General features: G+C 46.3%; 1 protein-coding gene and 1 long non-coding RNA gene across 2 annotated transcripts in view; one reads left to right on the top strand and one right to left on the bottom strand.

Moving 5' to 3' along the window:
- Nucleotides 1-11,890, top strand: part of lamc2 (laminin, gamma 2) — a 13,439-nt gene extending 1,549 nt beyond the window's left edge. The window contains exons 2-21 of the mRNA XM_005945779.3: nucleotides 2,813-2,989; nucleotides 3,427-3,544; nucleotides 3,965-4,086; nucleotides 4,195-4,326; nucleotides 4,425-4,614; nucleotides 5,804-5,916; nucleotides 6,036-6,428; nucleotides 6,548-6,781; nucleotides 7,465-7,601; nucleotides 7,849-8,005; nucleotides 8,410-8,615; nucleotides 8,822-8,901; nucleotides 9,002-9,139; nucleotides 9,307-9,451; nucleotides 9,540-9,689; nucleotides 9,856-9,970; nucleotides 10,050-10,246; nucleotides 10,443-10,601; nucleotides 10,692-10,791; nucleotides 11,082-11,890. Coding sequence (XP_005945841.1) covers nucleotides 2,813-2,989; nucleotides 3,427-3,544; nucleotides 3,965-4,086; nucleotides 4,195-4,326; nucleotides 4,425-4,614; nucleotides 5,804-5,916; nucleotides 6,036-6,428; nucleotides 6,548-6,781; nucleotides 7,465-7,601; nucleotides 7,849-8,005; nucleotides 8,410-8,615; nucleotides 8,822-8,901; nucleotides 9,002-9,139; nucleotides 9,307-9,451; nucleotides 9,540-9,689; nucleotides 9,856-9,970; nucleotides 10,050-10,246; nucleotides 10,443-10,601; nucleotides 10,692-10,791; nucleotides 11,082-11,335 — 3,317 coding nt within the window. The 3' untranslated portion in view covers nucleotides 11,336-11,890. The remainder of the gene's footprint in view (nucleotides 1-2,812; nucleotides 2,990-3,426; nucleotides 3,545-3,964; nucleotides 4,087-4,194; nucleotides 4,327-4,424; nucleotides 4,615-5,803; nucleotides 5,917-6,035; nucleotides 6,429-6,547; nucleotides 6,782-7,464; nucleotides 7,602-7,848; nucleotides 8,006-8,409; nucleotides 8,616-8,821; nucleotides 8,902-9,001; nucleotides 9,140-9,306; nucleotides 9,452-9,539; nucleotides 9,690-9,855; nucleotides 9,971-10,049; nucleotides 10,247-10,442; nucleotides 10,602-10,691; nucleotides 10,792-11,081) is intronic.
- Nucleotides 6,294-7,490, bottom strand: LOC121812179. Its single transcript, XR_006052904.1, has 3 exons — nucleotides 7,386-7,490; nucleotides 6,524-6,773; nucleotides 6,294-6,425 (listed from the first exon to the last, which is right to left on the bottom strand). It is a non-coding gene; the product is annotated as an uncharacterized LOC121812179 (long non-coding RNA).
- Nucleotides 11,891-12,304: the final 414 nt, after the last annotated feature.

Here is a 12,304-nt window from a genome sequence, read left to right as displayed (position 1 = left end):
TAGATAGATAGATAGATAGATAGATAGATAGATAGATAGATAGATAGATAGATAGATAGATAGATAGATAGATAGATAGATAGATAGATAGATAGATTCAGCGGCGAGTGAAGAGCTACAAGGATGCAAAGATGCAAGATCCGGGTTAAGGAAACATGGAAATATCTCAGTTTTACCGGCTTTGCTGTAAAAATACTGCGTTTTGTGGCGTAGAGCTGCTGAATCCAATAAGAACCAGGACTCCTCTGGTCAGGTCACGCCCAGCGATTGTTTTACGCTAATGTTATTTTTACAGTCTAATGTGAGCTTTTATGCTAATAAGAGTTTGCTGTGGTTACTACAGGAGCCGAAACGAGATGAATCAAAGCAGCGAAATGTTGTAAATATGCTCATGGATTCAAAATATTTGCAGAATACCAGAAAGTCAAATATTTACCCAAAATATTGTAAAACCTGCATTGTTCATCAAGATACATGCAGCTCTTTATTTTCTGATTTATTGATAAGCAGTGATTATTTTTATTATATTGGGCTGTTTGGCCTTTACTGCTGCTGAGTCAGTGCTGAATACAGGACAGACTGCGAGTGACTGTCAAATCATGAAGGTGATGAAAACCACGTCATCACCCGCAGGAGCAAAAACGCAGTTAAATTATTCCCCAAAAAACAACTTAAAGGTGGGAGGCAGTGCACGTTTCTACAAACTGGTTCAAAGCTTAAAAAAGCAGCACCAAGTGCAGACGTTTGACATGTGCAGTGTTTTATCAGCTGAATCATGACATGAGTCAGTGCTCACAGACTGTGCTTTAGTCTTTTATTTGTTAAAGCATTAACCTCAGATTAAAGATGAAACCAGATTCTGAGTTTACACTGTGATGTAAGAAGAACCGTCTCTAGGTGTGTCTTTGTTGTTTTTCATTCCTCCGGGGAAAAGAAAGCAGAGTTATGAAACAGTGAACACGTTCCCTTTGGAGAGAAAATGTTTCTTTAGGCTGAATATTTAGAGGCGCACAAGTTGGAAACTGTCCGATGAGAGACACAACACCTAAGCTCACCGCTGCCGGAGGCAATCAGGTGAACAATAAGTGTTATAAGAGAGTGAGTCAGTGTGATGCACTCTGAACTGTAGGGAACGAGCTGTTCACGTCTGCTGAATCTGACGGTCAGACAAACACACCTCAGCCTCCCTCTGAGCGCTTACATCCAAGAAGAAATTGATTACAGTCACTGTCGAGGTATTCAGATTCATACGGGGAGAAAAAACATCAGAGTGAGGTTAAAATGTTCCTGCCAGGACAGGACGTGTTCAAGAAAACCCCCAAAGTCAGACACACCCTATGAGCAGCACTTGGTGATGCTGGGAAGGAACAAGAGGAGACGTCCAACAGAACCTGGGAGGGGGCAGCCCTCTGCCACCGATCACTGGGGGATATTTTCTCAACACACTTTCAAAAAACCCCAAAACCCTGTTTAAAATGAGTTTTTCCTCATCAGCTGTGTGAGGTTCACGTTGAGCTCAGGACAGTAACACAGGGACATGAAACATTTCCTCTGCCTCCAAACTTCATGCTGATTAAGTCCAGCGGCTCGAGATGTTTGTGACTGAGGTCACCTCACCTGAGTAAACAGCTGGTGCCACAGTTGCATCAGCTCGGATTCTCCTGGCAGAACAACAGAGAGAAGCGTGGCTTATTGACGCTGACACACGGGAGACAGTCTGCGAGTCCGAGTTGAAGTTTGAGGGAAATCTCTGGCCTTCATGGTCACTTGGTAAACCTGGTTTCTGTAACTTGATCCCAGCTGTCGGTCAGACTCCCGATCGCCCTGATGTCGGTCAGGGGCGAACGTTCGCATGTGTGTTGTGTAAATATTGATGCAATAATGCTTCAGAGGCACAGCTTAACACACAAACACCAAACAGACCCAAAACACACAGAAAAAGATCTGCGGCAGCTTATTAGCTGCAGTGACATCATATCCTGTGGCTGCAGTGACATCATATCCTCCTGGATGAGAACAGTTTGGTGGTCGTCCCCTTTCTGCTGCATTGCCAGGATGGTCACTGCAAAGGGTGCAATAATAAAATCATGAAATGTTTCTCTGTACCAGGCTGCCCCTGCAGGCTGCCTTGTGATTCACTTTTTTCATCATTGCTCTGGTTTACCACAAACTGCTGTTGCTGCATTCACTGCGGGGGAGATCGGCCCTCTCTGCCAACAGCAGGAACAAGCAGCAGCCTGTTGAAACTCTCCCTCAGTTTCAATCAAAGCTTTAAAGGAGCGGGTGCAAGTCTTTTCAGGGCTGCTTTTCTGAGCCGTGATCCCGATGAGCTCGCTGCACACAGAAGGGGCTGAGGTGCTGGCTGTTTTGGGCGGGGCTGGTCAGATTGTGATGATTTGTGTGCAGGCTCTTGCTGGGATTTCAGAACAAACCACAAAACATATGAAACGCTTCACACTCTGTAAACATCTCTAATGCTCCTGTTTGTTAGATTAAAGCTCAGGAAGCTTGTGGATGTGCCTTCTTTTCTTTCACCATCACAATACGAACAAAACAAGTAATTCACATGCAAGCTGAAGGGAAAGTGGAGAACAGAAGAAAGTGCACAACTGAAATGTAAACAGCCAGCTTCCTCCCACAGTCCTTACAATAATGCAAGCACTTCCTGTGGTCAGACTGGAAAAGCACCAGTCCAACACCTGTGAAGCCACAAAAATGCATGGAAGTGCATCTACAAACAGTTATTGTACAAAAAATCATTTAAAAGAAATCAAAATAAACTTGACCTTTGACCTCTTACTTTCTCATGCAGCGATAATGCGTTGTGAGTGCAATGGGAGATCTCAGTACTGCCTGCACGACGCGTTGGGTTTGCACTGCGTCGACTGTCAGGGAAACACGGAAGGCCGCAACTGCGAGCGCTGCAAGGATGGCTTCTACCTGCAGGGGGCGGGACAGAGCTGCTCGCCCTGCCGCTGCAACCCTACAGGTGAGTGCAAGTCTCACAAAACCCTTATGTGTGGAAAATGTTAGACGTACAAACCAGAGAGCAGAGGTGGGAGGATCAATTCAAATATCCATAGTATCAGTACCAACGCTGGCACCAGATCAGATCGATACAATCCTCCACATATCCTGTAAGTTCATTATGTTTTTATTGGAAACGAAAACTACACCTCAAACATGCCTCATCAAAACTGTCTGAACCTTTCTGTGTTCCTGGCACGTCTTTAGAGGCGACACATTTACTTTCCCGGTCTCATAAAACACAGTTTCCAAACATGAGAGGCTGAACCTTTTTGCTTCAATGTGTTAACTCGCTGTGGAAAAATGAAGCTGCAGTTCCTTTAATGGCCACTTGGGGCTGACGACGAACCGATGTCATCGTTTACTTGAGTTGTTCTGCCCGGGCTTGTTTTTCCTCAGGTTCTGTCAGCAAGTCATGTGACAGCACGGGGCGCTGCAGCTGTAAAGAAGGCGTCACAGGAGACAAATGTGACCGCTGCCCCAACGGACCAATCGGAGCTGACGGCTGCCCCCAAAGGTGAGAGACAAATGTTTCCTCATATGCTTCAATTCTCAACACCTTCAGTGCACTTTAATGCATGTCATTGCTTACATTTGGTGTCTTTTATTTGATGAATGGTTTTGTAACTGCAGTTAAAAAATGTTTACATTGAATTCCGTCTTCAGTCACTTTACAGTTTTCAGTCCTTAACTTCAGCCCACAGCTCTTTTCTATTGATTTCAGTGCTTGGCTTCCATCTTTCCATTACAGGTTTTTAAGTAGCTTTAAGTACTTTATGTGCTTCAGATGAATACAAACACATCTGAGCAGTTTTAAACAGCCCACTTCTTCCACAGCCTTCTTTGCATTATTTTTCAGTTTTTAGTTCACAGAAATATTCTCCTGTCTTATTTTGATAGTACATGGCTCACTTCCTGTTGTTTCTTGCGTTTTCAGCCGTCAGCCCAGGCAGGAATCTGAGAGTCTGACTCTGCCGTGTTTCTGTTACGGCCACAGCAGCCGATGTTCAGCACGATCCGGTTACTCGGTCCACAAAATCACCTCCACCTTCACCACCGGTAAACCTTTCTCCTTCGTTACCTTCATAATAAAAGAACCCTAACATTTCCTACATTTCAAAGTAAAAGTGCACAATAAGTGAGGTGACAGACTCTGGTGTGCTTCAGGTGTGGAGGACTGGAAGGTGGGGACGATGCAAGGTGCGACTCCAGCCGATACTCACTTCCGCTGGTCACCGAAACACCAGGACGTGGAGGTGATCTCCAAAAACAGCCTGCCGGTTTACCTGTATGCCCCAGGTGAGTCAAGCCCCACCTCTTCTAACAGCATAGCCCCACCCACACTTCTTTGTCTTTCTTTTCATTCCTGTCATGACTGATGTTCTCCTTTCTCACAGACTCTTACCTCGGGAACCAGCTGCTGAGTTACGGCCAGAACCTCTCCTTCTCGCTGCGTTTGGACCGCGGTGTCCGATACCCGTCCGTCAACGACGTGATCCTGGAAGGTGGCGGCTTAAGAGTCGCTGCCTCTCTGGGTGACCTGCGATCTGTGGTCCCCTGTGGTCAGAAGATCACCTACAGCTTCAGGTCAGAAAATCCACGGTGTGAAGTCGCTGAAAGTTTGACTGAAGCGCTAAACATGACGTGGAGAACAGATTTGATTGGTCGGGTGTTATTATTGGTCAGATAATTGGAGTAAAAAGGCTCAGAGGTCCAGCTAGCAGCTACAGCCACCTGTGTCACCATCCACCTGTCAGTCAAAGAGGCCACGCCCGCAATAATGCAAACTTTAAAACTTAAGTCTTAACTCCCACTGGAGTCTGTGGGAGCCCTGCGACCTATCCAGGGTGTACCCCACCTTTCGCCCTATGACAGCTGGGATAGGCTCCAGCGCCCCCAGCGACTCTGAAAAGGATCAGCGGAAGCGAATGGATGGATGGGAGTCTGTGGGGACTCACTGCTGGAGCCCCTGGTGGGCATTAGTGGGACTGTCACTGCTGCTTTCTCCTCAGTTTCTGCTATAAATGAATGTTAGTGAAAGTCATTGAACTTTAATGCATTGTTCCAGCCGCCTGCAGCAGCTCTGCAGTTTGAGAACACTGGCCTGAAATATCAGGTGTCGTGTTTTGATGAGGCAGAATAGCTCCCACTTACACTGTGACTGGCATCTCTGTGTGACATCATTTGTCCAGCAGGAATGTGAAAACGTTTCCAGCCCAGCTATCAAAGGTTCAGACAGCCAGGCTTCTCTGAGGCATGAACATTCCTGAGGCGAGGCTGTTAATCACAACAAGTAGAGACGCAGCAAGAATCTCAGGCACTCCGTCAGTACCTGGCTGTGTTTACGAGGGATTTACTGCATGAGCGATGTGGAGAAAGTGGGTGGAACAGCACTGCTCCAATAAACGTGGAGTCTGACCTGCAGATGTTCTTCATGCCTCTCTCCTCATGCACACGTGGGTGAAACTATGATGGACCTTCGGAGCTGAATGCAATGAGCCGAATCAGAATTTCTCTCAGACTCTGATACATTTAATGAGATTTAATGTCATCGTGATACCAAATTCTTTCTTGTTTGCACATCTGGCTACACATCTGGATTGATTTAGTCAAGAAGTCACTTGCAGTCCAAATATTAGCAAAGCAATAAGAAGAAACACATCAGAATGATTCCTGTTTTCTCGGAGGTTCATGAGGTTCCATGTTGAAGGACAGTGCAGGGAGAAGACGTCGTCTTCCTGAAACATTGTTTGAACTTCTGTCTTTTTCTGAACAGACTGGACGAGCGGCCCGGCAGCAAGTGGAGGCCTCAGCTCTCCGCCCTGCAGTTCCAGACGCTCCTGCAGAACCTCACAGCCATCAAGATCCGAGCAACGTTTGGAGACACCGGTGAGCCCTTTTCCTTCTCTTCCACAGAGAAGAAAGAGATAAAATCCAAGAAAAGAACAACAAAGAGTGAAGGATGAGCAGCTCTCGCACACAGTTTCATGAGTTGTTTCTTTTTTCAGGACGTGGCTACCTCGATAGCGTGCAGCTGGTGACTGCGCAGCGTGGAGACGGCGTCCCGGCCCGCTGGGTGCACACCTGCAGCTGCCCGCCGGGTCATGAGGGCGAGTTCTGTCAGCGGTGTGCGCCCGGTTTCAAACGCAGAGACCCCGCAGATGGAGCCTTCAGCCCCTGTGAGCCCTGCAGCTGCAGAGGAGGCAGCTGCGACCCGCAAACTGGAGACTGTTACTCTGCCGATGAGACGCCCGCGGATCAGAGCTGTTCCCAGGGCTTCTACAGAGACCCGAGGTGGCCGGAGACCTGCGTGAGGTGTCCCTGCGCGGACGGCGTGTCCTGCTCACTGGGTCCAGGTTCTCTGGAGCCTCGCTGCGAGAGGTGCCCATCAGGAACCTCTGGTGAGATGACATCAACAACATGATGTTTAGTTGATGTTTTGTTTCAGCTCTTAAACGTCTTTAGTTGAATTTGAATAATTCTAGAATATTCTAACCTGACTGTGTGTCTCTGTCCTCAGGTCCTCGCTGTGACGTTTGTCAGGAAGGTTATTATGGCGACCCCCTGGGTACCGGAGGTGTGCAGCGTCCCTGCACACCCTGCCACTGTAATGGTCACATCGACGTCAGAGTGCTGGGAAGCTGCGACCGCAACAGCGGCGAATGCCTGAAGTGCGTGAACAACACGAAGGGACGGCACTGTGAGGACTGCGTGAGAGGTTTCTACCACAGGCAGCCCACCGACGCCTGCAAACGTAAGAACGACGCAGTCAGAGGAGTTTCTGATGTAGACGTCTGGGTTTCATCTGCAGGGAAATCTTTGTGTTCTTTACTGTAAAATTGAATCTTAGATGTCAGAAAGCAGTAAAACTGTTTTTTTACAAACAGAACTGACATGTTTCAGTTTCATGAGCTGCTCAGAGAGAAGCTGTTTAATAATCTTAAGCTCACAGCAAAGAAAATCATCAGAATTGTGGTTTTTGATGGTGGTGTTGGGTTGCAAAGCAGCATGCAGCTGCCCAGCAACTGTGTGCAGCTAAAACAGCTTAAACATGGCTGTGGTTACCTCGATGTGTTAAAGTGTATCAGCTGATCAACGCTAAGCTCAATCTTGTTTTTCTTTGGTGCTCTATTGATCATTTACTTGATGAATATGCAGAATAAGCATCAGTTACAGAAAACAGTGAAGTGAAAATTGAATTTAAATTTGAACCAAGTTTAAAAAACAACATGATCATTAATTTGAGCAAAGCTAGTTTATATTAAAGTTTCAAAGTCCTTTAAAGCACAAAACATTGGCCCACATCTGGAAACTTCTGAACACCCCCACAGGTGGGATGCTGCCCCCTGCTGGTGCACCTTTTAATTACACTTTTTGTGCTGTGACGGTTTTCCAGATGTGATCCAGCAGTAACATTTTTTCCTGTTTTCCCGTCAGCGTGTAACTGTGACGTCCAGCGCTCGGAGTCCGATCAATGCGATGCTTCCGGGCAGTGTCGGTGCAGACCGGGCTTCGAGGGTCTGAGGTGCCAACGATCCAGCTGCCCCGCCTGTTTCACCCCCATCAAAGCAAAGGTGGGGTACCTGTAACAGGCGCCTGCTGTCATACACAGAAAGTGTTACGTTTATTTTACAGAGCGCCCCCTGCTGTGTGGATGCTATATTTTCCATATCATACCACCTGAGGCTTTGAGATATTACATTTTCAGTTTATGATCATCACAATAAAACAATATTATCACAATATCACCCTATAGAAACTCTGAAGTTTCATCTGCTTATTAAGACACTGTGGCATCTAAACGTATTCCTTTTGGCTCAGATGGCTGCTTATGCTGCCAAACTGAGGGACCTGGAGTCTTTGTTCTCTGACACGGACGGAGGATTGAAACCAGCTAATAACAAGGAGATAGAGGCCGCTCTGACAGATGCTATGGAGCAGGTGGACGACATGATGGAAGACGCCAAGCAACTCACAAGTAAGACAGCACCTTATCTGTGCCATCACCGGAAGGCTTTTAGGACCCAGTACCAATTTGCCAAACACTAAACTAAACCTGTGACTGCTGAACATGTTGTGACTTCTTGTATGTTAAAAGTAAAATATGTGAGTATAATGGGAAAATGTACTAATTCCTATGTTTATAAGTGATCAGTCAGCTGCTGTTTGTCACAGTTACAGTTGGTAAAAATAAAAATCCACATTGTAGAAGCTTTAATAAGAAATTTTTACTCAATAACTTGGTTAAGTGAACTTGCAGTTTTTAGAAGAACTTAGTAGACCTGCAGCCGAATGGTTTCGCTCAGGTTTCCATAGCAGATGTACTGGAGAAGGTTTCATTGGTTAAAATAAAGTCGATTTCTTATTGTTTGTCTGTAACAGAAGTGGAGAAGAGGCTGCAGGACCGCCTGTCGTTCATCAGCAAGCGGCAGCTGGACGAGGAGGAGGATCTCCTAAACATCAAGGACGCAGCCGCTGACATCAAACTGCAGCAACAGACGTACAAGACGAAGGTGGGGGAGGTCCAGAAGCTGATCGAGGAGATGAAAGTCCAGCTGGAGAAGGCCAAACATGACCTCGAGTTCGCTGTAAGGCTCCACGCTGACAGACGCAGAGATGAACACGTCGTGTTTGACAGAATCATTATTTTATTTTAGAGGGGTTGTGTTGTATTTGGTGTGCGTGTATTTAGAGGCAACAGGCAAAGGTTTAGAGAAGACAAGAAATTTTGGGAAAACAGAAGCTGACAAATTGGCAACGATGTTTTCTTGTCTAACCTCTGTTTATTTTTCAGGATGTACCTCCGAGCGACTCTCCGCTGGGTTCAAACGACCTGTCTTCACTGGTGACGACGGCTACCAACCTGGCTAACAAGTAAGTGCTGATTTCACAAATCAGTAAGACGTTTTTTGGCTACCATGCAGACCGGTCCACGTTGCCCACCGTCTCTAACGCCGACGCCTTTGCCTTCCAGTCATCAGACGTTCGCAGACGCTGTGGAAAGAAACGCTAACAAGGCTCTGAGTGACTCGCAGCAGAGTCTGACTCTGGTCAGAAACCTCATGAACAGAGAGAACAAAGTGAAAGAGCTGATTGGAGACCTGAAAACCATGTAAGTATCTCCTCTGAGCTTCAGAGACAAAGACTCTTTTAGACTCTGAATCAACCACTTTGTTGATTTACGTGCACTTTGCATGTAAACGCTTCAGATTTGTTAATGACAGCAGAATCTAAACCCGGTGCCTAAAGACTAAACTAGAGCCACCTGCGTGTGTCCAGGTATGAACAGACTTCAGCTCAGGTGAAGGGTTTTGAGAACCAAGCCAAACGTCTAAGCAGCGATGCCATAGAGGAGAGCAAAATGGCGGACGGCATGTTGAAAGACATCGCCAACATGGAGCAAAACCTCCCCCCATCTCTGCAGGTGATGGCTGGAGAGGACAGATTCTTCTTTTTATTATCATCTACTTGTTCAGTGTCTCTAACCTCCTTTGTTCTCCCATGATGCACAGGGGGCGACTGATGCGATGCGTTCCAGGGTGAATGGAGTGACAGAGGCGATGGATGAGAACCTCGCAGGCATTGATGCGCTGCAGCAAGACATACTGAGAGACAAGGCTGTCGCTGAGGACCTGCTGGCCAACGGCAAAGCTGCCCAGCAGGTACGAAAGTGTCACAGATTCACCTCTGATGAGCAGGAGATGTCCAGTTAAAGGAGGAAATGGCTAAATGACCAAAATCGTTTGAGTATCAGTAAACATGTTTATTTCTGCTGTAACGTTGGACGTTTTAACAATCAACACCTCTGTTCTCAATCCCTCGCTGCAGGAGTACAACGGCCTCGTGGACAGAGTCAATGTTGCCAAAGCTGACACCGAAGGAGCCATCAAACTCATCAACAGCAAAAGTGATGAGCTAGAAGATTCCCTGAAAACCCTGAAAGGTAGGCTCACCGAGCGATGGGGCGGCACTCACCACCATAACTCTAGCGGCAGGCTGATGCCACTCTTCTTCCTTCTCAGGCTTCGACCAGCAGATCGCAGGCAGCAAAACAAAGGCAGACGCTGCCATCAAGCGTCTGCCTGACATCAAGACCACCATCCAGCAGGCTGCTGGCAATAATAATGCAACGCTGTCCATCCTGGGAGATGTTCAGGACAGTTATGATAACGCCCTGGAAAACATCAACAAGCTCGGGGACGTGGTCACTGGTCTGGAGGTAGCATGAATACTGTGGCGTTACTTTATGACGCATTCTTTATGTTGGAAATGATAAAACAGGCGAGACGTCAGGGACAAGTTTACGTTTGTTGAAGAAAGCAGCTGTAGAATTTACTCTGTGAAATTTCTTCAAACAAATGTGTTTGATTGGTTATTTTTTAAGTTGAACGGAGACTTTTGTCTTTACCCTTCAGGGAGAATTTGCATCTTTGCCGGCTCATGACAATATACTGGAAGAAGCTACCAAACTGAACAGAGAGGCGACTAACCTGAAAACAACGGCGGGAGGCGTTGTTGGAGATCTGGCCTCCGAGCTGGAGAAAGCTGAAAACCTGCATGCTGACGCCCAGGAGGTAAACTGACCACACTGAAGTAACCTGTCACAGACGCACTCGTATAAAACGATGGACACGGGGTTAAAGATGTAAATGTTTCCCCTGCAGGCGTCTTTGGGAGCGGGTGGAGCTTACAACAACGCCAGGCTGGTCAGCGAGGAAGTGCAGAAAACTCTGCGAGAGGTCCAGGGTCTGCTGGCTACAACCAGTACGTACACTTTTTATCTGACTCACACTTTGGGATTTTAACCTTAAGTCCTGTTTTATTTATGAAGTTGCAACGCGTTGCTTTTTATCTCCGAAAGTTGATTCTGTTCATCTGGACGTAGCGTTTGTGGGAAACGCTACGTCCAGATGAACAGAATCAACTGTTGGAGATTTATTTTCCTGGAGACGTTGCTTTTTAACGCGGTCAGCTTCACAATCTCCAGAAAGGCCTGAGTGCCCTTCTGAGGCAGCACGAGCTGCTTCCTCACCGCGTCTACTCTCTTTTCTCAGACCAGTCCAGTGCTGTGGATTTAAAGAAGGTGAAGCAGCTGGAGGACTCGTTGGCTGGTGCTAAGAAAGCTGTGGAGGGCAATCTGAGCCCCCGACTCAGAAACATGGAGGAGCAGGAGGCCGCACACATGCGCCAGCTCAACTCGATCAACCGCGACATCGACACCATCCTGGCAGACATCGCTAACCTCAGGGAGATCCTGGCATCCATCCCCAACGGCTGCTACAACAGCCCACCCATCGAGGAGGCCTAAAGCGTGACCTGACTTACTGCCATCACTTTGTGTTTTTGCACTTTTCAACTACTGACAACCTTCTTTTTGTCTGTAATACATAAAAATATTGAATTATTTAGAATCCGTATCTAACGTGCTAACTCGTTTCTAAACCTCTGAGTTTGAATCTTGCTTTTTAAAATTTAAAGACAAATCACCTCCGATGTTTTCATTCATTTGTCCCTAAATCTAAACTGTACTTAAACTCATCACGTAGGCATAAGACATGTGCTCCTTACACATTATTTTTCTCTATTAAATGATTTTGTCTAAATCGTTCAGTTTTTAGTAAAAGGATCTTTTGGAGCAGATTAATGCACTGCTGTTTCCTTCTACGCTCAGCGGGGAGTATCTGCTGTTTTTATAAAAATATATTCTGTGTGTTTGCATTCTGTGAATATATGTTAGAGTATTTATAACTGTACATACACCATCGTTTTTAAACCTTCATGCATTCAGTGTTTTTGTTCTACCGAGTCTGACCACCAAGAATATTTATATGAAAATAAAAGATAAAAGTTCTGACATTTAAAACATGTTTCACTTCATTATTCATCACTTCTTAGATTCATGTAACTGGTATTTCTGTGTGTGGGTCAAACATCCGACGCAACAGACCGGACGCTGAAGACGAGCAGGATGAAATGAGCCCATCTGAGTCAGAGAGGCTGAGGTGCTTCAGTCAAAGAAATATTTTATTTTGGCAGCAGCGAGGTGTGAATGTAACCACAGCTTCAAATCAGCTCAGAAGCAGAGCGGTGACGAGCACACGAACACAGCGAAACAAACAAACAGCTGAAAACGGTCAAACTCACGTTTCCTTACATCCTCTTTGGAGAGTGACACTGATGACTGTAATTAAACCTCTGTCCTGATCTGTAAACACACATTTATGCTCATAAATCACACACACACACACACACACACACACACACACACACACACACA

This window comes from Haplochromis burtoni, unplaced genomic scaffold, assembly GCF_018398535.1.
Source record: "Haplochromis burtoni strain Fernald_Lab_line unplaced genomic scaffold, NCSU_Asbu1 Contig_455, whole genome shotgun sequence".
NCBI classification, from domain to species: Eukaryota; Metazoa; Chordata; class Actinopteri; order Cichliformes; family Cichlidae; genus Haplochromis; species Haplochromis burtoni.
The sequence above is the reverse complement of the archived record's forward strand: the minus strand, read 5'-3'. Positions and strand labels throughout refer to the sequence as shown.